A 26,599-nucleotide genomic window follows, 5' to 3' on the forward strand; every position below is an offset into this window, starting at 1 on the left:
GGGATGGGAGAGAGAGAGAAAAATGTTCATATATTCACTTAGTTACAGTATTACTGCATACAGTCAGTAAAACTTTACAGCACTGCCCAACTTGACACACTTTGTCTAGGATATGTTTTCATATTTCATTATTTGTATGTAGATTTAGCCATGTGACTCTCATTTATGTTAATATGAATTGGGCCACTGACAGCTACAGTAGATCCTCTGGACTACATACTGTAACAGATTCCTAGGAAATTCACAGTTTAGATAAAAAAAATTTTGTCTGGTACCTTTGCGTCTTGGTACTTCAGTAGAAGTGTTAGTTTAGGTCTCCCAGAATTCAGCAGTGACTATAAAGCATGCTTTAGATTTCACTCTCTGTTGTACTCTAGATATTAGAGATTAGAGATGGAGTAGACTTAGACTGACCTAGCCTAACCCAACCCAGTGTAGCATTGTTTCTTACAGTATATTCAAATGCTCTGCTCATTTTACAGGTATCAAACAAATGTTCTGGACAAAACACTGTATTATAGCACGGGGGGAAGTGTCTTTTTATTAAACGCTGTTATAGATTTTGGACTAGATTCTGGTATTGGCTATGCACCAGTATAAATCTAGAGTAATTTAGCTGAAGTCAATGGAGTCTTAATTTCTTTTTTTTTGTTTAGACAGAAAAGCATGAAATATGAAGAATATTTTAATCAAGGCTGGATTAGTCCTGAATTGATACAGTGTCCATTATAGCCTCTGAGAATCGTGCATATGCTATTCTTTCATTAAGATTCACAACTGTAACACAGACAATGGTCACGTTTGGGTACGGTATAAGTGGAACAGCAGCTGAATTTGGTTCACAACACTTAGAACAAACGTCCTTCAGAGCTCATATTATCTCAATTTAAGACTAGAAGAAAGCTCAGAACAATACAGCTCCATCACTGATACTGACAGATTTGAACGCTGAATGGAATTTAAAGTAATTAAAGCACATGTGCAGCAGTCACTTCAAAAAAATGAATATACCACAGCAAGAAAGTAACTACTTATTAACATCTCAAAAAGCACCATATTCAATCCAGATTCTGCACAAAGAATCTGCTATGTTTTGTTTATCTCCAGAGACTTTTCATGCTAAGGGACAGCAAACAGAAGTCCGAAAACCAAACCAAAAAATCTGTTTTCTTTTGCTGTATGCAAACAAAAAGTGGCCAAACTATTTTTAAAAATTTAAAGCAAGATTGGGCCAAGACACTTTATGTAAATTGCATCCCAGTTGAAACCTTTTGAAAATAGAAAAGCCAGACCTTGGAAGTGCTGACAGAGAACTATCTATCACGCTGTGAACTCGCTACAGTATAATCCGAGGCTAATTTGCACAAAATGACCCTATGTTTTAAGGGATAGGCAGTGTAATTTCAAAAAGAAGAAAATTAATGACAAAAAAAATTGTTGGCACAAAATTGTATTTTCCTAGATGTCTTCCCTGTGTAGATGAAAGAAATCAAGGTTTATTTTCATACAGAGTTTGAACAAGGTGCATCGATTCAATTTGAAGTAGAAATGGCAAGTTTAGATTTACTGTATGACTATGAAGTGCTTTATTTTTGCAGACAATTTCTGATTTGAGTAAATGCATTAAAACTCACTAAAAAAACGCTTTTGAATTATCAGAAAAATTAGCATGTTGAGCATTTTCTGATCTGCCACAAGTAACAAAATACTATGTAGTTTAAAGCTAGAATTTTAAGCCCTGATTCTGTAACGGAATCTCTGCAAGCAGAAACCTGTGCCCTACCCCATAAGGAGTTGGTGGTAGGATCAAGGCATAATTTGAGGGGTAATGTTTTATTAAACCACATGCATCCAACGGATTCAAGCTCAGGTCCAGATTTTACAACATTAAAGTAAACACCAATGAAAAATCAACACGACAAATCACCCTTCACCAAGACATTTTGAAGATAAATATATTTATGCTGTCAATAAGGTGGCAAAAGCTCATTTCCAGAGTTAGATGACATCTATAATTAGATTATGTATAGTACTCCAACTCAATTATTTTTGTCTTTCATACCTACCATCATTGCAATCAGAGCACAAATGTAACTTTGTTTCATGATAAAATGGAAGACGGAGACCATGGCATGTATTTTAACACTTTCTTTTTTCTCCTGAATATCTTCCTCCTCTTCTTCTTCCTCATCTTCCTCTTCTTTCTTTTCTAAGTAAAAAAAGATTCTTACAGTGCAATTCAAATAAGTCTAATGGCAGCGCATGCACACACAGTTCAAAACTCTACAGTCTTTGCACAAACTGAGTAAATTTTGGCCATCACGACATCCTCTAGCAATGAATTCCACAGGTTAATTGGGCATTGTGTGAAAAAGTATTTTCTTTTGTTTGTATTAAATCCGCTGCCTATTAATTTGAGTGACCCCTGGTTTTGGCATTGTAGGAAAAGCTAAACAACACATCTCTATTCACTTTTTCCACACCATTCATGATTTTATAGACCTCTATCATACCTCCCTTTAATCATCTCTCTTCTAAGATGAACATCCCTATTCTTTTTAGTCTCTTCTTGTATGGAAGCCGTTCCAGACCCTGGTTCATCTTTGTCACCCTTCTCTGAACCTTTTCCATTCCCACTGTATCCCTTTTCAGATGGGGTCTCTAAAACTGGAAACAATATTCAAGTTGTGGGTTTATCATGGATTTATATAGTGGCACTATGATATTTTCTGTCTTATTTTCTATCCCTTTCCTAATAGTTCCTAATATCCTGTTAGTATTTTTTACCTCAGCTGGGCCTTCAACTGAAGTTTTCCAAGAACTATCTATGATGACTCCAAGGTCTTTTTCTTGAGTCATAACAGTTAGTTTAGAACCCAACATTATACATGTGGATTTGGGATTATTTTTTCCAATGCACATTATTTTGCCCCTTTCAACCCTGAATTTCATCTGCCAGTTGGTTGGCCAGTCACCCAGTTTTGTGAGCCCCCCTGTAACTCTTTGCAGTCAGCTTTGGACTTAGCTATCTTGAATAATTTTGTGTCATCTACAAACTGTGCCACTTCCTGGTTCACTCTTTTTCCAGATCATTCATGGGTATGTTGAATAGAATTGGCCCCAGTACAATTCCCTTGGGGACCCCACTGTTTACCTCTCTCCATTCTGAAAACCGACCATTTATTCTTATCCTTTGTTTCATATCTTTTAACTAATTACTGATCCCTGAGAGGACCTTCCATATTATGCCATGCCAACTAAGTTTCCTTAAGAGCCTTTGGTGAGGGACCTTGTCAAATGCTTTCTAGAAAATCCAAGTACACTGTATTGACTGGATCACCTGTATCCACATGCTTGCTGACACTCTCAAATAATTCGAATTGATTGGTGAAGCATGACTTCCCTTTACAAAAGCCATGTTGCCTCTCCCCCAACAAATTGTGTTCATCCACGTTTCTGATCATCTTGATCTTTACCAATTTGCCCAGTACTGATGTTAGGCTTACTAGCCTGTAATTGCCAGAATAATCCTCTAGAACTCTTTTAAAAAAATGAGTTTCATATTAGCTACTTGCCAGCCCTCTGGTACTGATGCTTGTTTCAGCAATAGGTTATATACTACAGTTAGTAGTTCTGCAATTTCATATCTGAGTTCCTTCAGAACTCTTGGGTGAATACCATGTAGTTCTGGAGACTTACTGCTGTTTAATTTATCAATTTGTTCTAACAGTTTCTTAAATCCTTATGCCAAGCTGCTTAACAAAAAATGCACAAGGCAAAGAATCTAACTATAGAGTAAATAATAAAGTACCAAACATGCAAGTTTATTCCCAAATAATTCATGTTACTACCTGACATGTCATCTGATGGCTCCCATTTGTACTGTGGGGTTGAGTACATATCAGCTTTGGCAGGGCCATTCTCCAAGTGAAGTGTGGGGTGTATGGTGTGATAATCTACAGGAGTCCCATTCACTGTTACGAGCAGGACCTGCCAAACGAGGATTGGAGAAAGGCATTCCTTTTAGAAAAGCTTCTGTGTGAGTGAAACTGCTACTTACTAACTTTCACTAGGTATTGCTTTTAAAATATGAAATAAACTTAATGAAATCATTTCAGCAGGTTTCTCTATATACTGAACAATCACACATTACACATGATGTCAACACAACTGTCCTAAGAATAATTTTAGCAGACCAATTTATGCTAAAAAGAATTATTACACTGATTTCGTTATATTTTCTTTAACAAAACAGTAATAATAACGATGGTGGTGCTTTGCACTTCTACAGTAACTCCCATCAAAGAATCTCAAAGCTCTTTATAAACATTACTTAATCCTCAAACCATCACTGTGAGGTAGGCATTACACCTATTTTAAAGACACACCAGTGGAGGCATGGAAAGGTTGAGACTTCTGTTAGGTGTCATAGGCAATCTCTGGCCAAGCTATGAAAGAACCCTGATCTTCTCACTAGTTCTATGCCATAGCCATGAGTCCTATCCCTCTCTTTGAGGCAGTCTTGTGGCTGGATATTTTTCAAGGTTAATTTTCTGTCTAAAGATTTCCAGTACTGATGAAGATGATGGGTACAAATGATTTGCATTTTTAAATCAGTAGGGTGATCTGCATTTGTTACAATTAGTAAAATTAGCTGTGTTTGTTACAGTTGTTTATTACTCAATGTTTATGCCACTATTTGAACTTTCCTTTCTGCAACGTGTTGTTGACCATTGTCCTTGTTTGGCAAGGGTTTCTAGCAGTTGACCAATGCAGATGGGCCAGTTTTACAGACCCAATCTCATTGCAAAATATATCATGTGATTTCCTGATGCAGTAGATGTCACAAGGCCAGGGGGCATATTCAGGTTTAGTTACAGCTGTTTCCAGGCTGCATGGAGGAGGAGACCTGCAACTCCATTTGTTAGAGTATGGGACTGAAATAGAGCATTTCCCTCTTCAGAATCTGTTAGGATTTCCTACCTTTGGGCTAATTAGTTTGTTGCCTGTTCAAATAAAGTTTCATACTTTCCACCATTTTAATATTCAACTCAGGTATGTGGTCATTTTTGCTGGACCTCAGCAATTCAACATGAACACTTTAAAAACACATCACAAAGAAGGAATTAAACCAAATTTTAGGGTAGCTTATGTTAGAAAAGCAGAGTTGCATGTTTTCTTTAAAATACAAGGAACTAAGGAAGATCTTTTGCCAGTTAATACAACCTCAAATGTTCTAATGTCATGATTGATACTTAGTAAGTTTAAATAATCAAGATTTTGGATAATCAAAGAAGTTCTCAATGTAATTAACAGACAATGGGAAGATGATCCTGTTTTAGACAACAGGTAGGTTTGGATAATCAAGGTTGTAATATAACGGCTAGGCTAATAAAAAGATCAGAACATTTTAAAATTTCATGTAAACTTATCTCTGTAAGGCATATGGCATAATCCATATATACACCATCGATACGAATACAAATAAATTGCAAAGACTAATAGTATACTAACATCAGATGGCTTGTATTCATCTGGAGTCATTGACAGAAGCTGTAAAAAGCAATGCAAGGACAGATTATTAATGAAGAAGCATAGCTCAAGCAGTAATAAGTTTAATAGATGCATGCATATTTGCTAACCCTCTCAACAGATCTGAATTAAGAAATTCAGTAAGAATTTTAAAGAGTCAGCAGAATTGTATATTATGCCCAATAAAACAGCATTCATTTTAGCATAATTATTGGCATAACTTTATTTTTAAGTGTCTTAATTCCAAATCACAACTGAAAATGTTCTATTGAAATTATATGTGATGGCCATGGGAATTCATCAATATGTTATTACAGTTAGTATCAAATGACTTTCCAATGAGACATTTAAAATTAAGGCTTTTTTAAACGATCATTAGAATTTCTATAAGTATAAAATCACTGTCAACAGAATTATTACACTAGCATACAAATGTTATACCTACATTTCAAAGTATTAATAATATAATTTAAATTACTGGAAGAGCACTACATTTTTGTCAACGGCATCTAATTACTGCCCTCCATCATTCAGCAAAAATTATTGATATAATATGAAGCAGTAGATGAAGAGATACAGAGATCATCAAAACACACTCTAGTAATTTCTATTTGTTGAAAATTTGATAGATAATAATTACATAGGGCTAGAGGCTGCAATCTTTTCTCAGGCAAAGCTCATGCTTGAAATCAATGGGAATTTTGCCTGAGAAAAGACTTTAAGATGTGACTCATAGAAGAAGAAAATATTGTAACTACAGTATTTTAAAATTTGTTAAGAATACACAAACTCATCTTCCTGCATCATATTGGCTTTCCCAAGATTACATTTGGCTTATAGAAGATGTATCTTTTGGATAAGAAGACACATTTCTCTACAAGTAATCAGCACCACATGTAGTGAAGCCCAGAATATAGTGGAAGGTTTTTGTTTGGTTGGTTCTTGGTTCTTTTTTTAAAAGAAAGCAAGCGTTGGGACCCATTTTTTTCAGTTTTTATTTATGAAAGTGGCCCTCTTGAGTTAGGCTGATAGGGTTGGGCCCTTGCTCTGTGACATGAAAGCAGTGTGTGAAGCACAATAACCCCACCACATTAATCAACTTTTACTGTCTTAGACTTTTAAGTCTACATGAAACTTTGTAGAGAACCATGGCCTTACAATAGGACAGAGCAAAGTCTACAACTGTATTATAGTAGTATATATATTTTATAGTTTTTATAATAAACAATTATGACTGGGGCAGCCCCTTTGTGTACTCTAAACCATTAGTGCTTCTCTTGGGTAATAGATCCTTCAACAAATGCAATGCAATCTATTCTAGTTCCTTCTATTCTTATGTGTGTGAATGTCTCTATCACCTGTTGTCCACATATTACACTGATGTGGTACACTGATCAGCTCCACTTCTGATGAAACCCTCTTCCATGCCTTCAGCTCCTCTCACCTAGACTCCTTTCAATGGCCTCCCCAAGCCCCAGCTTTCTAGAATCCAGCGAGTGTAGAATACTACCCCTCTTTAAAAACATGCAAACATTTTCAAACAACTCCACTTGGTCGGTTTCATTTCAGGATCTGGTTCAAAACTATCTTTCTTGTTTATAAAATCCTCCATGGAATTGTTCCTATCTAGAAGACTTTGTCCTCCTGTTCTCCCCTCTTTATTCCTTCCCCTCATTGAACACATGCTTCATCTTGCCCTTAACATCTCAGGGCTGTCAACTTAAGAGTCTTTTTCTCTGCGGCTCCTGCACTCTGGAACTGAACTCCTGTATCTCTCCACTTCATTTGTTACTTAAATGTTCTTTCCCGCGGTCATCATTTCACTTTGTAAATGTACACTACCACAACTCTGTAAAGCATTCTGGAATACAAATTGTCTGAAATTTGTGATACCATATATGTCATTTCACATCTTTTAACTGCCTTTGTTGGCTTGTGTTATCGCCATTCCAGATCAAACAGTATGAAGTTGGAGATACTTCCAACGTATGTCTTCGCTGGCTTTTCTAATACCAGCTGAGCATATAGAAGTACTAAAGTTACTACTGCAATTGTTGGATACGGGAATATAGCAATCTGTCTGTTGTTATAGTTCAGTGTCCAGTTCACTCAGAGCAGTTTTTCTTATTACTACTGTTATTGTTACTTCCATCACAGTACTCGTGGGGATTGGATATGCTAATTTAAGGCTCACCCTAATACTTTTTGGAGTCAAAATCTGGGGGCAGCTGGCCATATGAGAATTCCCCTAGTGGACAAGGAGAAGGGGACTCTTTGGTGCCATGAAGCTGGTGGAGTTGGCTTCTACACCAACTACCCTCCCCACCCTAGCATAGGGGTGTACAGGGAAGAAAAGGAACATGTTGGTGGCAGGCTGGGTTGTGTTGTGGGAGGGCGACGGCAGCTTTGCCTCACTAATTAGGGATCCTAGTCAGCTGTCATTAGATAGATCAGCCTTTATTGCAGGAATCTGGCTCCCTGACAGCCCTCCCTGCTCTCCTGTCCATAGAGCCACCCAGCAAAGGAGAGACTCTAATCCTGGATCTTTTTGTTTTGGAAGCTGGAAACACAGGAAACATTCTGCTTTCACTTCCTTGCACCGTCCCTTGTTTTTCTTCTTCTAAGTTTTACAAAATAATAACATTCCTTTCCCTACCTCAAAATCTTGGTGTCATGCCAATTACATACTCACACATTTTTACTTTGAACTTACACCACTATGTCCCCAAATAGTAATACGTTACTTACAAAGCTACCACAATAAAATGAACTGCATGTTTGAAACATTTTGATGTAGGGAAACCTTCCCCTAGGTCTTACTTTTCTCTCATCAGTTGTGTAGTGGCTTGCATACCACAAACTTCGTCTCCTTGAGGATGGGTTGCAGTCTGTTTCTTTGTCTTCTTCGCTGATACCAGATTTCTCTTCATCATCCATTTCCTAAACAATGGGAATGGCAAGGATAGTTGTAATTCTTAAACCGTGATTTTCTAAGAGTAACACTATGGTACCTAGATGCTGTTCTTCCTCTAAATTATATGCCTTGAAATATTGTCTAGTGTTTAATGTACTGTATCTATGATGAATGCTTTTTATTAGTATGACATTTTCAGAAAATGATGACAGAGCTATTCTATAATTACTAAACCCATCAATATCAAGATGTTTCCTGATTCCTACAGGATACCATAAGTAACCAGACTTCCACATCCTGCTTTATAGTATAAACCAAACCATAAAGTATAATACAGATATGTAATCATTTTAAAGCTAGATTTACTGAAATTAAAGCTCTCTGCTGCTTGTATATTTGAATGTGGGAACAGCATTGACTTGCTATACTGAGCAATAAATTAAAAGAAAAAAATATTTTCCGGGCATAAGCAATGCATATTCAAAGACTACAGAATAACACACAAATCCTGTTCCTGATATATGGTAGCACAGTAAATGCATCAGAACAGTGAACTGATTCAGAACATCTAAAAAACACACCTTGGACAACTATGGAATCACATGCCCAATGGGAAGTTTCTTCCAATCCCCTACCTCTTAGTGGTTAGGTTTTAATCTCACCATGAATAGCAAAATTAAGGATTTTTAGGAGAGAGTGTACATGCTGTAAAGTGGGTTATCCTGTCAGGAAAAGCACTCTATTAATAAGCATTTGAGTCTGACAAACAGGAAGCATTACAGTCTGATTCTGCATTGCTGATGCACTAACATTATAGTTACCCTAAATCATACTTCATCTCTATGTAATTTCTATCAGCCCTGGCTAAATAGCAGGCAGTTTAGAGAGTTGATTACACTAAGTATTAAGCCAAATTCTGCTGTCATTTATACTGCTGTAAGGCCCCAATTCAGAAAACCAATCCCTATTTAACAAAGCATTTAAGCACATGCTTAACTTCAAACACACGCTAAGGTCCCACTGGCCTCAATGGAACTTAAACGTATGTTTAAGTGCTTTACTAAATTGCAACCAAAATCCAGAGTATCCATTGACTTCTGTGGTGTTGCTCAGGATTTATACTGATGTAAATTAGAACAGATTTTGATCTAGTCAAGTAATTTTCATATTTTTTTCACTTTCAATGGTCTGGCTCAACAGGATGAAAAATGATGATTTAGTTGGGGACTGATCCTGCTTTGAGCAGGGGGTTGGACTAGATTACCTCCTGAAGTCCCTTCCAACCTCGATATTCTAAGATTCTATAATTTTTTTCTTCCCATTTTATTCTTTCTATTTAATAGATATATTTTATTTCTTTGTTTCAAATGAAGCCTAAATTAAATTGGCTTTTGATTTACTCCCTTTCTTTTTTTTTTAAAAAAAGAGGACAGTATCATAACCAATATCCACTCGGCTCTGGGAACAACGTTTGTCAGTTTATTTGAGCTCCATCTGCTGACTCCATTGAAACAGCATAGCACAAAATTTTACTTTTGTCGTCTTTCTCAGGCCAAGATTTTCAAAACCAAGATTCTAAAGTGGGGCTTTAATAGGGGTTGTGAGGTTCTCAGCCCTTCTATATCAGCCCACTTATTCTGAAGTCTAACCCATGAAATAGAGCTGAGATTACAAATCTGCCCATGGGAGTAAGGAGCCCAAATAATCTAGGTGGATTTGAAAAACCCACTCTGCAAGCTTCATATTAAGCTCCTCTTTTTAAAAAGCTCAGCCTAAATAAGCAGTAGTTATTAATTTATTTTTACTTCTCAAAAGCATAGCAGCACATTTCACACATGTATGTATATTTATATTTAGAATGTAGAGGATATTCCAAACCAAATTTTAACAAATGTAAAATAAACTAATTATGAGGCTTACATTTGCTATGCCACTTTCATATATTGAAAGTTTTCATATAAAAGTGGCCCACAATGAAACATTTACCAGCAACATTTTGTTTGGCATTGATTTGACCACACAAACACTAAGTGTACTGAGGTATTGAGATAATGATTTTAAGTTATATGAACTTCAGGTGGCGATGGGTGTGGGTGGGAAATGGTGTCTTGTTTAATCTATTTCAAGGATGAGGAAAAAGAGGTCAAGAAGAGCATTATCTAGCAGTCTCATATTGCTAGTCTCATATCTAGCAATCTCATAATTCTAGGCTGCCTTTGACTTGTCCAACACTTCCAGTTCTCCCACCATACAAGCAACTACGATGGTTGAGTGCACAGCTCCAGGAGAGTTTAAGAGTAGCACTAACAATGTTCTCCCAACCCCCATCATCCACACTAGATTAACTCAAACAGCATTGTAGAGGCCTGGTTCTCTTCTCACATGAGCTTCATAGTGAAGTTTTTCCTGATTAACATCAAAGTGAGCGAGTGAAGAGTCAGGCCCTAGATTTATATTTTAAATATTATCCAGTGAATAAACTGATTCCTGATATAACTTCACTGAAGTCAGAAGAGATAAATTGGCTCTTCTTCTTTTATTAAATTATTGCAGGACTCAAGGGCCCAAACATGAGGTCCTTACTCAAGAAAACTTCCAAACAACTTTAATGGGAATTTTTTTGAGTAAGGACTGAGGGTTAAATTCATCTCTGCGCAGAAGTAGCACAATCATGCACCATTTAAAATCCCACTTATGCTCCTTTTTGAGTACTTTTTCTCACCCTGAAAACTCAGGACCCAAATGTGGGCATAATTCCTTGAGCATTTTTCTGAAGCTGCATTAATCAGAACAGAGATATAGCATCTGCTCTCAGATTGACCCATTCAGCAAATTTATCATCTTTGCCTTCTGAACTTGGTTAATAATGTAGAGGAGGTACCATAAGTTAAAGATGAGATTCTCACTACTATGCTGCTTTGACATTGTTTCAGATTGTAAAAACAGAAGACATAGGCAGCTACAATAAAAGACAAGGACCAAATTCAGATCTCCATTAAAGTAGCATAAATGCAAAGGAACTCTATTGACTGCAATGGAATTACAGTGGATTTAGACTGGTGTAACTGAGAATAGAATTTGGTCTAAAATTTTCTAAGACAAAACAAGTAAAAAGAAAAACCAATCCCTGATCCATGGCACAATCAAAGGTGAAAACCATCCATAGCAAAACAGTCTATAAAGCCGCTAAGATTTAGAAACCAGAACATATCATTTTATAGACAGATGTTGTAATGGTGTATCTTCTTCATCAAAAAAGAAGTCATAGTACAAAGACAGCATTTATCTTACCATGAACTTTACTTTTTAAAAAAATGGAAGCTGAGATGTTCACATAATCACATGAATCCTGGACTTGGGGCTTTAAGAAAAACACCAAATGTTGCTAGACTCATGATAAAATTGCAAGATTAGGCAAAACTATGTATGTCTTACAGTATCCTGCACCAGCTTGCAGCTGATATTTTGGTTTTTGGGCAACGAACCCTTGAGGCTGCTTTTAAATTTTCATTCTTTATTGCCTTTGGTATGAGGAAATTTTCAAGGCTGTGTAAAGACCATGAAACACAGAGTAACTCCTGTGTGCTGCACTTACTGCTCATTTTGCTGTGACTTTATGGTGCTTTGCATTGTGAAAAAAAACCCAACAACCCTACCTACTGTAGACAATATTCACACAGACTTTCACAATTCAAAAGTAAGCTAAGGACTGATCTACATTAATGCTGTGAGACGATCTAAGTTATGCTAATTCAGTTACACAAATTATGTAACTGAAGTCGACATAACTTAGGTCGACTTACATCGGTGTCTACACTGTGACATGAGACGATTTCCCATCGACATAACTTCTGGCTCCAGGGAGGTGGAGTATGCAAATTGATATGAGAGCACTCTCCCATCAATTTAGTGTGTCTTTACCAGACCCAATAAACCAACACCACTGCATTGATCACAGCTGTGCCGATTTAGCAGGTAGTGTAGATATGACCCAAGTCTTTGATCCTGTAGCCCTTAATCACATAAGTAGTCCCATTGACTTTAGGAGGACTACCCATGTAAGAGCTGGAGGGACTTATCAGAAAGAGTGTATTTAAGACAGCAGCTTGCCTCACATAAAAATTTTGTTCTACTGTTTGCAAATGCCAGTAACAATCTGAGAATCTTACAATCACTAGTGAGCATTAGAAAAATTCTACTCTGGCGGCTTTATTCTCTTCATAAAGTGGAAAGAAAAAATAAAGTGGGAAGAGCCTTACAATGGGCTCTTGTAGCCAAAGGCGAATAAGAGTTGCCAGGGTGTAGTACATCACCAGCAGTAATATGGGATTGGCATGGTGATACCAGACGAGGTCTTGGTTTGCTATGATCTTCCAGGTGCTTGAGCAGTTGGTTTTAATTACTGAAGTGACACCAAATAACCTGTTCAAAAAGAGTAAGAAAAAAATTTAGAGAACAAATATTGAATTTTAAAACATTTTAAAAGTGAAATTAACAGATACATGATTATCTTTCTTAATTTTGTTTAATTTTGTCTACTTGTGAAACATTGACTTTAATACAGTTTGATCTGATTAAAATTTTATTTGCTTAAAGAGTCTTAACTGAAATGCAGGTCAAAGTCAACATTTTCATTTTCCAACATTTAGTGAGTACAAAACAGGGAGGGTTATTTAAATATCAAGACAGAAAATAAGGACATTATGTCTTTGCACCTCTCTGTTCCAATGAAAAAACTACCAGGGACCTGACCCTTGTAGACTCAGGCCTGAAGAAAATGAAAAAGAAAACTTCATGGCAAATCCACATGTTACATCATGGCAGCACTCTGCCACTCCCCTGGGTCCAACCTTTAACATTTAGTAAGTTATGATTCATAACAAATTAGTAAATAGTCTCACATCATCATTCTAGTCACTTTGTCCAGGACAGAGTTGGAGAGTAACTCTTCTCAGTAATATCTACTGAGGCTCCAGAACTTGTAACAGCTAGGAATTTTAATGCACTGTCCTAAAAACCTAGGCCTCAATCTCCCAATACTTATATACATGGGTAATTTTACACAAATGAATAGTCCATCTGAATTCAAAACTGATGGAAAGTGAAGCCACTCAAGAAACACATTTTAGAGGGAGCACAAGAAAAGTTATTTGTGAAATTACTTATGAAAAATAACATAGGTGAAGTTTTCCACAAAGAAAACATGAAGCATCTCAGAGAAGTATTTTTAAAGTATTATTTTGCTTTGGCCTGGCCCTCACAAAAATTTCTGGCAGGTAAGAATGGCTATTTGCAGATTGAAAATTATTTCAAACAAGAAAACTGCTGTATTTTATACAATTAAAATTTAAAGCAAGATGCTAGAAATTTCACACCAAAACTGGTGAAAACTCCATAATTAATCTAGTCTCTACAGTTTAAAATATTTTGCAGAGTTCTAAAGCAGAGTTATTAAAGTCTTCACCATGGTTTATCACTATTTAATTAAAGATTAACTAAAGATGGCAGAGCTATGATTTCTTTGGAAGACTTAAGCAGTGATCTCTATTCACTTAAATACACTGTATTTTTTAATGTCTAATTAGGCAATTAGGCATGCCAGATAATGACTTTCTGCAGGATTATTGCATTCCTCACCTTCTGACTTCAACCAACACAATAATTCCACAGAAATGTACTGTCTGATGTGTGTCTTTTTGAGGTTATGAAAGGAAGAGAATTGAAAAGGCGAGAGTTCATACCTTTTCATTTACTAGGGATTAGCAATATGGGTGTAACAGCAATCAATCACTAGTAAGAAATCTCTAAGTCTGGTGTTCTAACATATTCTATTAAACAATTTCCTTAGTGGTCATTTCTCATTCTGATAGCTAACATGAGCCAGTTGCTATAAACTTTAAGACATTTTACAGTTTTTGGGTGGATACCACTGCTTGGAAAAGTAAAAGAGAATTCTGCATACAAAATAAAATGCTGTAACTAGAGAGGAGCCTGAGCAGCCAGGTTTGGATATGGACCAGAATCAAACTTCCTCTGAGTTCAAGCACATTTGGACCTGGTGATTTGGTTCAGGTCTATTTAACTGCAAAATATGCTAAACTGTGTTATGTTAATATTTCTACTATAATAGTGGAACATCCTCTGTCGCCTTCTGCCCAGTCTCTCAACCAACTCGCATTTCTTCTCTCTTACTGATCAGATACATCCAGCTCCCACCATTCTATCTTTCTCCTTTATTTTATGCTACACTCTTCTCTCTATTATTTTAACATTTTATTTATAAGTACAGCTTTGAATCACACCAACTTTGCTTCACAACTGTATCATTGTTTCAGGTCATGATCCAACTCTCACTGAAGTCAATAGAAACCTTTAGTTTATACTAAAATCAGGAAAAGAAAAGATCTGTTACTTTAGGTCATCTACTTTATCTCTCTGCCAGTGTAGAAATGATTCCTACAACATATATTCTACTGCTTTGTACAAAATCTACAGTAATTTTAAAGTTTCTAGATTTTAAATCTTCATTTAACGTCCCTCAGAAGACTACTACACATTCTACGTAGTTTTACTGTTCAGAAGATTTTCTTGACATTCAGCGTAAATATTCTTTGTTTTATTTTCATCCCCTCACTCCTAATTATTCCCACTTTGTACCACAGTAATTAATTCAAGTCCCTTCTAGCTGTTTATTCCCATCAAATACTTGTAGATCATTATAGTGTGCTCCACTTAGATGTCACATAGCTATGCAATACCTATTTAGCTCTTTTAACCTTCTCATAACTCAGTACCTCTAGATCCATCATTCTTTATCTTCTCTGAAGTCACCTCAATGTTTCAGCACTCTTCCAGTATGAAGGTACTCAACACAATATTCATTATGTGCCTGATCCAAAGTATACGCAAGTCAAATGGAAATATTTTCATTCATTTAATGGGCTTTGTACCAAGTCACAAATTGCCTCTCATGCAGCATTTGTGCCTGGCCATTAATTTCAGTTCAAATTGTGGGTGCACAGCATCACTCAAGATCAGACCCTAAAACCTTTTCGTTATTCAAAGTTTTTAAATACATAACAAATATTCTGGGATAACTTCCACAATACCAAGTTGCATGAGAAGTGATATATGACATACCATGCTTCGTTCTAGATATTTTGATGTTAGAAACATGTCACAAAATCAGCCCAACTGAGGATCAGCTATATTCTGAGCCTGGTTCTGACCTTAGTAGATGTATTTTCCAACATACATAGCATATATGATAAGTAAAGGGAAAAGAGGAAATAAAATGCAAAACTTGACATGCTTGTAGCTTGTTCAGTCTGGACACTGAAAAAACATCTGGAGAAACCCACCTATTACTGTATACTCTTTGCTTAAAAATCATATTTAGCTTCTTGATAAACAAATGATTTTCCAGGTACAACACAGTGAGCCATTCCGTTTGTGCATAGAGGCAGAAGTTATGTTTTTCAAAGTACAATTTAGTATTCCAAAAACATATTTTATAGAAATCAGTGAATTCACAGAAAGGCAATGATCCAAGAAGTATTTTAAATTATGAAGGCCAGGAGGAACTTTATTACTCTGCTGAGGAACATTAGGAAACAGCTCACTTAAAAATAGCTTTTAAAACAAAGGTAACAGGTGGTTGTCCCATTGCTGCTTTTCAAGCCCATTTTCCCAGCAAAAGCTTCCTACTGAATCTGTGAATTATCCATTTGGTGGATGTACTCTGAATTTCCAAGACTCTATTTGACAAATTTGCAAGCTGTAACTATGATAAATATTTAATAATAATTTAGCATCAAAATCACATTGACTTAGAGTGGAAATGTTGCTTTTAATTGAAAACCATGAAAAACTTACTTTCTCATGATATCCCGAATTATGGAGTTGAAGTGTCACACAGCTAACGCTTGTCCAATTTACAGCAGTTTATTGGTACTTTAAGATGTTATTAGAATCAGTGCTATGTTATGGTTTTAAGTATCCACTGATTAATGGTTAAGCAAACTTAAATGGAAATTAAACATACATTATCCACAAGACTGCTGAACAAATTAATTATGATCAGCTAAAGCAATATATGCTACATACAGTTGTCATGAACTGGGACATTTTTCATTTCAGAAACAGATTCACAGGCCCAGATTCTGGTCATGTTGACGTTATTAGCAGTTTATCCATTGACTTCAAGGGGACCAGGACTTGCTCCATCAGTTTCTAAGACAGAAGGGCAATTATGATAATCTAATCTGACTCACTGTGTAAACCTAGTAATTCTTGCATCAAATCATAAATTGTGGTTGTATATTTTATGTGGTTGTATATTTTATGTGGTTATATATTTTAGAAAGACATATAGTCTTGAGTTACAGATTCCAAGTGATGGGAAATCTATCACATTACTTGGTTGGCTAATTACCTTTATTGTTAAAATTTTGCACTTCATTTCCAGTTTGTATTTGTCTAGCTGCAACTTCCAGTAACTGGATCTTGTTATACCTTTCTTGGTTAAAGAGTTTGCTACTATAAGATATCTTTTCCTTGTGTTGGTAATAATAAATGTAATCAAGTCATTTCAATCTTCTCTTTGATAAACTAAATAGATTGAACTCCTTGAGTCTCTCATTTTAAGTACTATTTTCTAGACCTCGAATTATTCTTGCAGCTCTACTTTGAACACTTCAACAACCTTTTTTCAAGTACAGACACCAGAACTGAATTCCAGTAATAGTCTCAGCAATGCCATATGCAGAGGAAATTCCACCTCCCTACTCCTATTCAATATCCCCCTGTTTGTACATCCAAGGATTACTGTAGCCTTTCACCCACAGCATCACAATGGAAGATTATGTTCATTTGGTTGTCTACTATAATAACCAAGTTATTTTCAGAAGCATTATTTTCTAGGATACAGTCTTCTATCTTGTAAGTATACCCTAGATTGTTTCTATATACATAACCTCAGATTTTGCTGTATCAAAACAAATATTGTTTGCTCCCAGTTTACCAAGCAATCCCAATCATGCTGTGTATGTAGGTTTGGAAGGATTAGATTTTTATCAATGTTGATAAGCATCAATTTCTCTGTATATGCACACAAAATATTTCCATCGAGAATAGTGGAAATTTACAGCTATGAAAGTAAGAAAAATCCTTCTTGAGAAACGATTAGTACTAGATTTAAGGATATTTACTTTGTATGTTTTGACATGTGATGTTGACAATTTGTTTCAACAGCTATGAAGATTTAACTTTTTGAATCTCAACATCTTTTCTCAGAAATAATTACTACCTAACCCCTCACAATTTCCCCTGTGAAAATTTAAATTGATAAAACTTCATACTTCACTGAACAACAGTGATATGAGCACCAACTGTTGTATTACATCCTTACCACTACACAAGATAAGGACTGCAAAAGGAAACTAGTTCCACTTAAAGAAAAGGAGTACTTGTGGCACCTTAGAGACTAACCAATTTATTTGAGCATGAGCTTTCGTGAGTTACAGCTCACTTCATCAGATGTATACCGTGGAAACTGCACATTTTCCACGGTATACATCTGATGAAGTGAGCTGTAACTCACGAAAGCTCATGCTCAAATAAATTGGTTAGTCTCTAAGGTGCCACAAGTACTCCTTTTCTTTTTGCGAATACAGACTAACACGGCTGTTCCTCTGAAATCTAGTTCCACTTAATACTTCCATGTCATAAATAAAAAAATATATTGGCTAAAGAAGCCAGTGTGTATCATTATCAAACATTAAATGAATGCATTGTTGTTACAATATAAGATCTGTCATTGCAAGTTTTTCATATAGTACAAGGCAAAACAAAAATCTTTCTTTGGCAGTGAAGCTTTTCTTTATTAATGAAACATTATTGTTTTTTAAAATGTAGTTAAAATGTGTATATACCATACTTCTAATTTCAGATTTTACATTTTAGAAATAACTGAGTATGTAACTTCATTACTGAAGTTCTCACTTAATCTGACTCCTATTTCTGGTGGTTAAGGTCAGGGAACAATAGGATATGAAAATGCTGGTTTTGACCACTTAATGCCAGAAACAACGACCTTACATTAAAGGGTTAGAAACAGTCATTAAGTAATTAAGACAACTAAAAGCCACATGTTTGCTGCAGAAAGCCTGCAAGTGAAAAACTACCAAGGTCATAGGGATTTAGATCCTGATTCACTAGATGGAAGTAAAGCACACAGCAGTTTTTCTCATGAGCACACACTAACGTGCAGCAATGTGCAAACCACACTTTATTCAGGTAATTACGCATAAAAAATTCATTCAGTGCTTTGGATCAAAGAGGACATCAAGTGATTCATAATGGCAGGAAAATGTCTCTTATCATGTACTATTGATTATGCTTCTTCTGAAGGGGCTTAGAGTGCAACTGATTCTCAGGCTGGCTAGAGTTCTCGTGAGCCTCTCAATGGCCTAATCACAAATACTCATAAGCTCAACACACTGTTTTTGTTTTTGGTTCTCATGTATTCTTGCTGGACCTCAAAGTCTGGTGATTGAGAAATGATGGTTTTTGTCCCATTCTAATTGCATCTGTTGGCAGATTTATAAAAGCTAAACCTGTTTCCAGTATTGTCAAAATTCTCTCTGAACACCTGCCATAGATCATTCAGGTCAGACACACAACCTCAAGCAAACAACATGTGTACATATATGTTAACATATAACATAGTCTTTTAGTGTTCTACCCCACTCAGAGATGATAAAGTGAAGAGACGGAATACGTTACATCCTAACAGCTATTGAAATGCTGGAGAGGTTTTGTTTTGGTAAATGGAGAAAGAAAGAAAAGGATCTAAATGGTTCTCTGAACACAGCTGAGACTTACTTTTTTTTCAAGCTGTCAGGGCCAAAAAAAACAGAGATTAAAACCAACCAGCCGTTTCCCACCCACCCCAACCCCCCAAAATCTGTACAGCTATTGCATGCAATGTTACCTCATCTGGCAGAAGCCAGAAGCCACTGCTTCCGTAGGATGTAAAGACAAAAGGAAGTATAAATTCCCAGAACAAATGTGATTGTGTTATCTTTTGAGCTGGGGAAATGATAATAAAAAGCATCACCATTATAATTTATAAGGAAAGAAACAATATTTGTAGAGGGAGCAGAAGCTCTTGGGCCCTCACTACAGGGGGATTTTTGTAACCAGTGTAACATAAGTAACAATGCTGTCTAATTTTAGAGACAATAATGCAAAATGCTTTCACATGGTGCTGGCTCTCCTTCTTGTTTCCAGTTGCTTCATTGCAGTCAAATAAATTAAAATACACTATTAAATGTTTTTCTAACATTACTTTTTTTATACACCACCTTCTCAGATATTCTGTACACTGTGGGGCCATATCCCCATGCTCTGCTATGTGGTTGCAACTCCTATTAATTTTAGTGGACAGTTACTCCATTAGAACTAAGAGTATGTGGAAATAATGGGCCCATCCCTGCAATTGGTTCTTCAATGGGTTACACATGGACCCAGAGGTCTCCCTGCAAGGATGATGTCTTTTTCCTTTCTTTCTCATGTAACTGGTACTGCTATCTGGTAATGTATGTTACAAAGTATGATCAATGCAGCATCATAGCATAATAGTGTAAAATGAAAATGTAATTAGGGATTGGAAAACTCAAATTGCAGCTTTGCAGAACATTTAGAAATTTATTGAATAAAGATATTTTCCCATCAAAAGCCTTCATATCACACAAAAGGATTTTTTTAAATAAAGATTTCTCTCGCATCTTTAGACCTTACTTTATGCTAAAATATTCCTGTTACTGCTAATACAAATGTTAACAATTAAATCATGCAACAATATTAATGCTAGGTCCGTATTATAAAAGCAATTTGATCTGAATGGAGAAAATCCCTGATTATTCACACTCGACCTGCTCTCCTCTAGCATAAAAGTTTTACCATAGATGTACAAAAAGTGAAAAATGAGTATGGCTAAGTCCACTACAATGTCAAATGCTGACGCAAAATGGGAGCTGATCAGAGAACAGGACAGAGAAAAGTTCAAAGTTTTATACTGCTGAAGCAAAAGTTTATAGCAAATTCCTATCAGATCAGCATTTCCTCTTTATTTACTTTTTATTATTAAAGAAACCTTTTGCAGTGCCTGATGCTTATAAAATCACTATTTAAAATAACAGCAAGATTAACAGAGGCTTTTTTATTTAAAGTAGTGTAATGCAAATTAAAAGAAAGCCCTAGTCCCCCAGACTAAGATACAGTACTAGAACATAATGCAACTTTCCTCCTTGCTCAATATTTAGTATAAATTGAGGGGATTTTTCCACTTGGTTTCAGCCCAAAATATAGTTATCCTAACAAAAGGGAGGTTAGCAAAACCTGAAATAAATAGAAATGAACAGATTTCTTTTTAATTTCTTTGGAAACACAAACATAGTCCAAAGGTGAATATTTTTAGAAATGTTGGTAAAATTTACATGAGCTGATTTTAAAATTATTTTTCATGCTTTACAAAAATTGTTCAGCTGCTTTCATTCCTCGAGTCCTTTAAAATGGTGGCATCTTTTTTAAACCGCAGACTTGACTTTGATTTAACCCTCAGTGATGAATGTGAGCTTTGTCAAATCAGAAATTTGCTGGAATAAAAAATGCATCTGGAAATAAAGCAATTGCATAGTAAAGAACAAATACCATTATTACGTATCCTTTTCCTCAACAATGCCAGTAGCCCTTACTCACACAAGCTGTCCCACTGATTTCAGAGAGACTAACAGGAATGACTAAAGGCTACTCACATGAGTAATGGTTTGTAAAATCAGGTCTTTAAAAAGTGCTCCAAGTTCTGTTATCCAGATAAACACACACACAAACATATTACACTCGAATCTCACATCACACTGTAAAATAAACACATACTCTTGAAAAGAACCCAGCAGGTCTGACAGCCCCTCCAGACTTTATCTCTACCCCAGAAATTTATTATAAATTGTACATATGCTGTAGGATGTAGCACACTTTGGGGCACAAGCCTCCAAAGTACACTAAATTTTAATTGACCCTACATTTTAAAAGAAACGCTGGAGGACGGGGACTAAGGAATAGGAAAAGGTGACCAGAGTATGTTGAGGGTCCAGAAGGAGTAGGGTTAAGATGATCAAGTCAGCCATTACTAGTGGAAAAATTGGCATTTCTTTTGCCAACCCAAATTTCCTTGAAGATTCCACAAACACTTATCTTCACCAAGGGCTTGATCCTGTAAGTCTCCTCTTCACATAGCTCAATGGGAGTCCCAAGTACAGAGGGCTTGCAGAATCTGACGGGTTGAAGCTTTTAAATTAGGCTGGTTTTGAGTGATGCAAAAATGTTCAAAACATCTGTGGTAACCAAGTTTATAACATGTGAAAAAAACCCTTTTATTTGTACTTGGATAATTCAAAATTGGCTTAATGGAATTTTTGCCATGCTTACAACAATTCATTGTTTGCTCATAATTCTTCTCAACCCAATTTTAGCTTAAGGAGATTTTTTTTTTAAAGTGTCTGACTTAGAATGAAAGTGCCTTCCCTCAGCCATAACTACAGTGTTGCTATCACAACACTACAATACACACATTGAACGTGAGGCTTGATGGTTAAGCAGATCATTGTAACTTTTGTTTGAATGTGATCATGTTTCTATAGCTCTTTAGCAGATGTCTGTTTGTACTTTTTTCTACCAAGACCTGGTTTCCATAGCTCCGATTGGATCAAAGTTTTGCTGGCAACGACAAAACCAGCACTAGTATATCCCCCACCCTCTTCTTTTAGCCAATGACTTTTCCTTTAAAGGAAAACTAATCTCAAATGCAGAGCTGTTACATGTGAAACCTCATGAAAAAATACAGAATTTAAACCTTGTGGGCAAATATCATCCATGTAATGTAAGTAAAGAGAGAAATGATGAGCCATTAATCCAGGGATAAATGCATAGAAGAAAGGGTTACACCCTGAGGACTGAGATTTATATAAAGTTAGCAAAAACTTTATTTAACTAAAACATGGCTCTTAATTAAAAAACATCTTATAAGCAGCCATAAAAAATTCACTTTTCTCTCAAGTGTATTAACAACTTTAAAACAGGATGTTAAATATTATTTGCTACATAACCTATTTTTGTAAAAGCAACCTAATAATGGAATTTTTTCTGAGGCTATGTGACTGGAAGCTGTTAGGCTTTGGACATCCATTAAAAACAACTGGACCTCAGACATTCAAATACTTAATGTGTGTGAAATAAAGCAGCTGTCTTCTGGAGACTTAAGTCTGGATATAAAGATTTGGGAGTTACAGCTTGTTTCATACAACATTAGGACTTTGGAGTTACTCTCTGCAGTGGTAGAAATACAAATGTCTTTACTTTACAGGGAATAATATCCCAGGGGTTTTACTAATGCTCTGGATATAATCAAAGCTCTTTGGAGCTCAGACAGAGGCTACTTTCTGAATCATGGTATGAAAAAGATATATCCATCTGCCAAATCAGTCCATTTCTCCAGGTTTACATTTTGTTTTGTCATCCATACTGCATCTGTTATAGCCCGAATGCTCTGATGGACATTAATATAATGCTTGTTTTACAGTAGATCAATGAACTATATCAAAAGTTGTACAAGCTGTAGCCCTGAGGGCAGACCTGGATTAACCAATGTGCACTCTGTCCACCTGCGTAGGGATCACACCAGGTTTGGCCCTAGAGTTGCCACTTGCTGGGGTTTTTTTAATTGTCCTGGACATTTTTGATTCTGCATTGCCAGTTGCAATGTGCCCGGATTTTTTCACTGGTTACTTAAAATTACTTGTAATTTCATAGAATCATAGAATCGTAGGACTGGAAGGGACCTCAAGAGATCATCTAGTTCAGTCCCCTGCACTCATGGCAGGATTAAATATTATCTAGACTACCCTGACAGGTGTTTGTCTAACCTGCTCTTAAAAATCCCCAAAGATGGAGATTCCATAACTTCCCTAGACAATGTATTCCAGTGCTTAACCACCATGATAGTCAGGAATTTTTTCCTAATGTCCAACTTAAACTGCCCTTGCTGCAGTTTAAGCCCATTGCTTTTGTCCTATTCTCAGAGGTTAAGGAGAACAATTTTTATCCCTCCTCCTTGTAACAACCTTTCATGTACTTGAACACTGTTATCATGTCCCCTCTCAGTCTTCTCTTCTACAGACTAAACAAACCCAATTTTTTTTCAATCTTTCCTCATAGGTCATGTTTTCTAGACTTTTAATCATTTTTGTCGCTCTTCTCTGGGCTTTCTGCATTTTGTCCACATCTTTCCTGAAATATGGCACCCACAACTGGACACGATGCTCCAGTTTGAGGCCTAATCAGCATGGAGTACAGCAGAAGAATTACTTCTTGTGTCTTGCTTACAACACTCCTGCTAATACATCCCAGAATGATGTTTTCCCCTTCACCTTTTTTTTTGGGGGGGAGGAGGGGAAGTGTTACACTGTTGACTATATTTAACTTGTGATCCATTATGACTCCCAGGTCCCCTTCTGCAGTACTTCTTCCTAAGCAGTCATTTCCCATTTTGTATGTGTGCAACTTATTGTTTCTTCCTAAGAGGAGTACCTTGCATTTGTCGTAAGAACAGCCATACTGTGTCAGACCAATGATCCATCCAGCCCAGTATCCTGTCTTCTGACAGCGTTCAATGCCAGGTACTTCAGAGGGAATGAACAGAACAGGCAATCATGAATGATCCATCCCCTGTCACCCATTCCCAGCTTCTGGCAAAGAGCTAGGGACACTTCAGAGCATAGTTTTGCATCCCTGCCTATCCTGGCTAATAGCCATTGATGGATTTATCCTCCATGAACTTATCTAGTTCTTTTTGAACTCCCCAAGAACTAGATAAGTTCATGGAGAATAGGATATATAAGTCCTTATTGGATTGGATTGTTTACTTCTGACCATTTCTTCAGTTTGTCCAGATCATTTTGAATTGTAATCCTATCCTCCAAAGCACTTGCAACCCCTCCCAGCTTGGCATCGTCCGTAAACTTTATAAGTGTACTCTCTATGCCATTATCTAAATCATTGATGAAGGCATTGAACAGAACTGGACCCAGAACTGATTTGCCATGTTGTAGTAGTGATGTGCATGCCAGGATCTGAGAGAGACAAGGTAAGTGAAATAATATCTTTTATTGGGGGACTAATGTCTGCTGGTGGAAGGAACAAGCTTTCGAGCTCCACAGAGCTCTTCATCAGGTCCACAGAACTCTTTGCATAGGAGCACCACAACTGTTTCCACTAGGGCATTCAGGTCACCTGGCCACTGGGAGCACTGCCAGCCCAGTACCCAGCTATCACTCCATGTGCAGGTGGCAGCGAAGACTCCTGCTCCTCTCAGCACAGGAAAGCAGCATGGACCTGAGAGATAAGGTGCAGAGACCAGGGTGAGAGAAGCATGGGCTCTTGGGAAGGGATGGTAGAGGGAGACCAGGATGAGGGAAGCTGAGGCTCCTGGGATGGGGTGGGTGTAGGGGTTATTGGACAGGGGGGTCAGGTTGGTGGTTGTGGGGGACACCTGAGGGAGAAAGAGGCATCTCAGGCTGATGGAGGAAGGGGGATGCCTCAGAGGGGAAATGGAGGGTCAGGCTGGTTGGGGGAACAGTGGCCATTTTTTCTAATCCACAGAGATGGCAACCTCAGTTGGCACCCAACCAAGTTTGTCCCAGTAGTCCCCAATCGTGCCAGGGGCAAGCCAAACTTCAGTGAGTGGCACTGCAAGCTGGCGCACAGGGTTACACTGCCACTCCGGTTTAGTGCCCTAGGCAGATGCACAAGCAGGTTTGGAGCTCTAGGCAGCTGGGCCTCTTCTTTTCTGTCTAGTTTAAGGAAGGGTGGAGAACCCCCAATTTCCATAGTGCACAAGGCCCCAAAATTCTTTAATTCAGTCCTGCTTTAAGGCTCTTTATGGTGATTGTGTTAAGAAGAATATCTGATTATTACATGAAACTGTGTTCCCAATAGCTTTTCTTTCACCCTGTGAGGGAAGGAGGAGGGGAAAGAGAAGGGCAGCCTCTGAACTGCTACTCCATTAAGAGGAGGAGAGAAGGTAGAATGAGACCAGAAGCCCGTTGCCACATAGTCTTCACAAAGTGGTGAGGAGTGTGGAAGTGAGCAAGCAACCTGCCTTTGGAGAGACCAAGCAGCACGGCTCTTTTCAATGCATGGGTTATTTCTCAATTCCTTCCCCACAGAGGCCAGGGTAAGAGATGGCCCCCTTGATTCATTTCCTCTTCCCCTCCATTGAGAGGGTTTAGAGGGAAGAGTTTGTGTTGGCAGTGGGGGACCTTTGCTCTGAGAAGAGTAGAAGCAAAGACAGAAAAAGAGGAGCACACAACAAAGATCCTCTTTGAGTACTCCCTGCAGCTCAGTAGGTGAGTGGCTTCCCTCCTAATATGCTGATGGGGACAGGATTTACACATCTGCACCAGAGACAGGGAATGCTGAGGTAAGAACTGGCCTGGCATGGGGAGCCTACAAGCTGCTTCCTTTCATTTGGCTCACACTCTGATTTCGCTACCATAAAGAGTCAGGAGGAAGTCTAGCTGGGGTTCCATCTAATTCTACCTGGAGTTTCACTTACAGTTCCATCTCCTCTCACCCCCAACATTGTCTGTGGCTTTAAATCAACAATCTGGCCTACATATGCAATAGTCACAACAACCTGTCACTGAATACCAACTGCAATTCAGTCACTAAATCAGGACAAATATTCTAATCTTCAAAAAGTGCTGTGCCAATTTAGTCTGGGCTCTCTTTGGAGGTCTCCCAATCAAACACTGACCAAGTGTGATACCACTTGGTGATCACAGCCCAAAATGGTATAGCTTCAAAAGAAAAATAAAGGTGGAAAAATGGAAGAAGACAAGCAAAACCAGTGAACCTCATTTCCTGTTCTCATTATTGGGTCACATGCCATATTGCTTTGCTGAGGCACTTGGAAGAGATTTCTGAAATACATGGGAAGTGATACATCAACACTGATGCTGCTGGAACCTTGTGCAGAACCTCCAGAATGGGAGACAAAAAAAGAAATGTCAAGAGTCAGAAGGAAGGAAACAT

General features: G+C 37.2%; 1 protein-coding gene across 4 annotated transcripts in view; it reads right to left on the reverse strand.

The window, feature by feature from the left end:
- The window catches only part of PIEZO2 (piezo type mechanosensitive ion channel component 2), a 465,759-nt gene that overhangs the window by 120,013 nt on the left and 319,147 nt on the right, over positions 1-26,599 (reverse strand). For 3 of the 4 annotated variants that reach the window (XM_075125317.1, XM_075125315.1, XM_075125318.1), the window contains exons 8-12: positions 12,706-12,868; positions 8,353-8,472; positions 5,515-5,553; positions 3,852-3,990; positions 2,067-2,209 (exon numbers count right to left, since the gene is read on the reverse strand). In XM_075125317.1, coding sequence (XP_074981418.1) covers positions 2,067-2,209; positions 3,852-3,990; positions 5,515-5,553; positions 8,353-8,472; positions 12,706-12,868 — 604 coding nt within the window. The remainder of the gene's footprint in view (positions 1-2,066; positions 2,210-3,851; positions 3,991-5,514; positions 5,554-8,352; positions 8,473-12,705; positions 12,869-26,599) is intronic. The other variant, XM_075125316.1, reaches the window with a different exon arrangement.

Source organism: Caretta caretta, chromosome 2, assembly GCF_965140235.1.
Source record: "Caretta caretta isolate rCarCar2 chromosome 2, rCarCar1.hap1, whole genome shotgun sequence".
Lineage (NCBI taxonomy): Eukaryota > Metazoa > Chordata > Testudines > Cheloniidae > Caretta > Caretta caretta.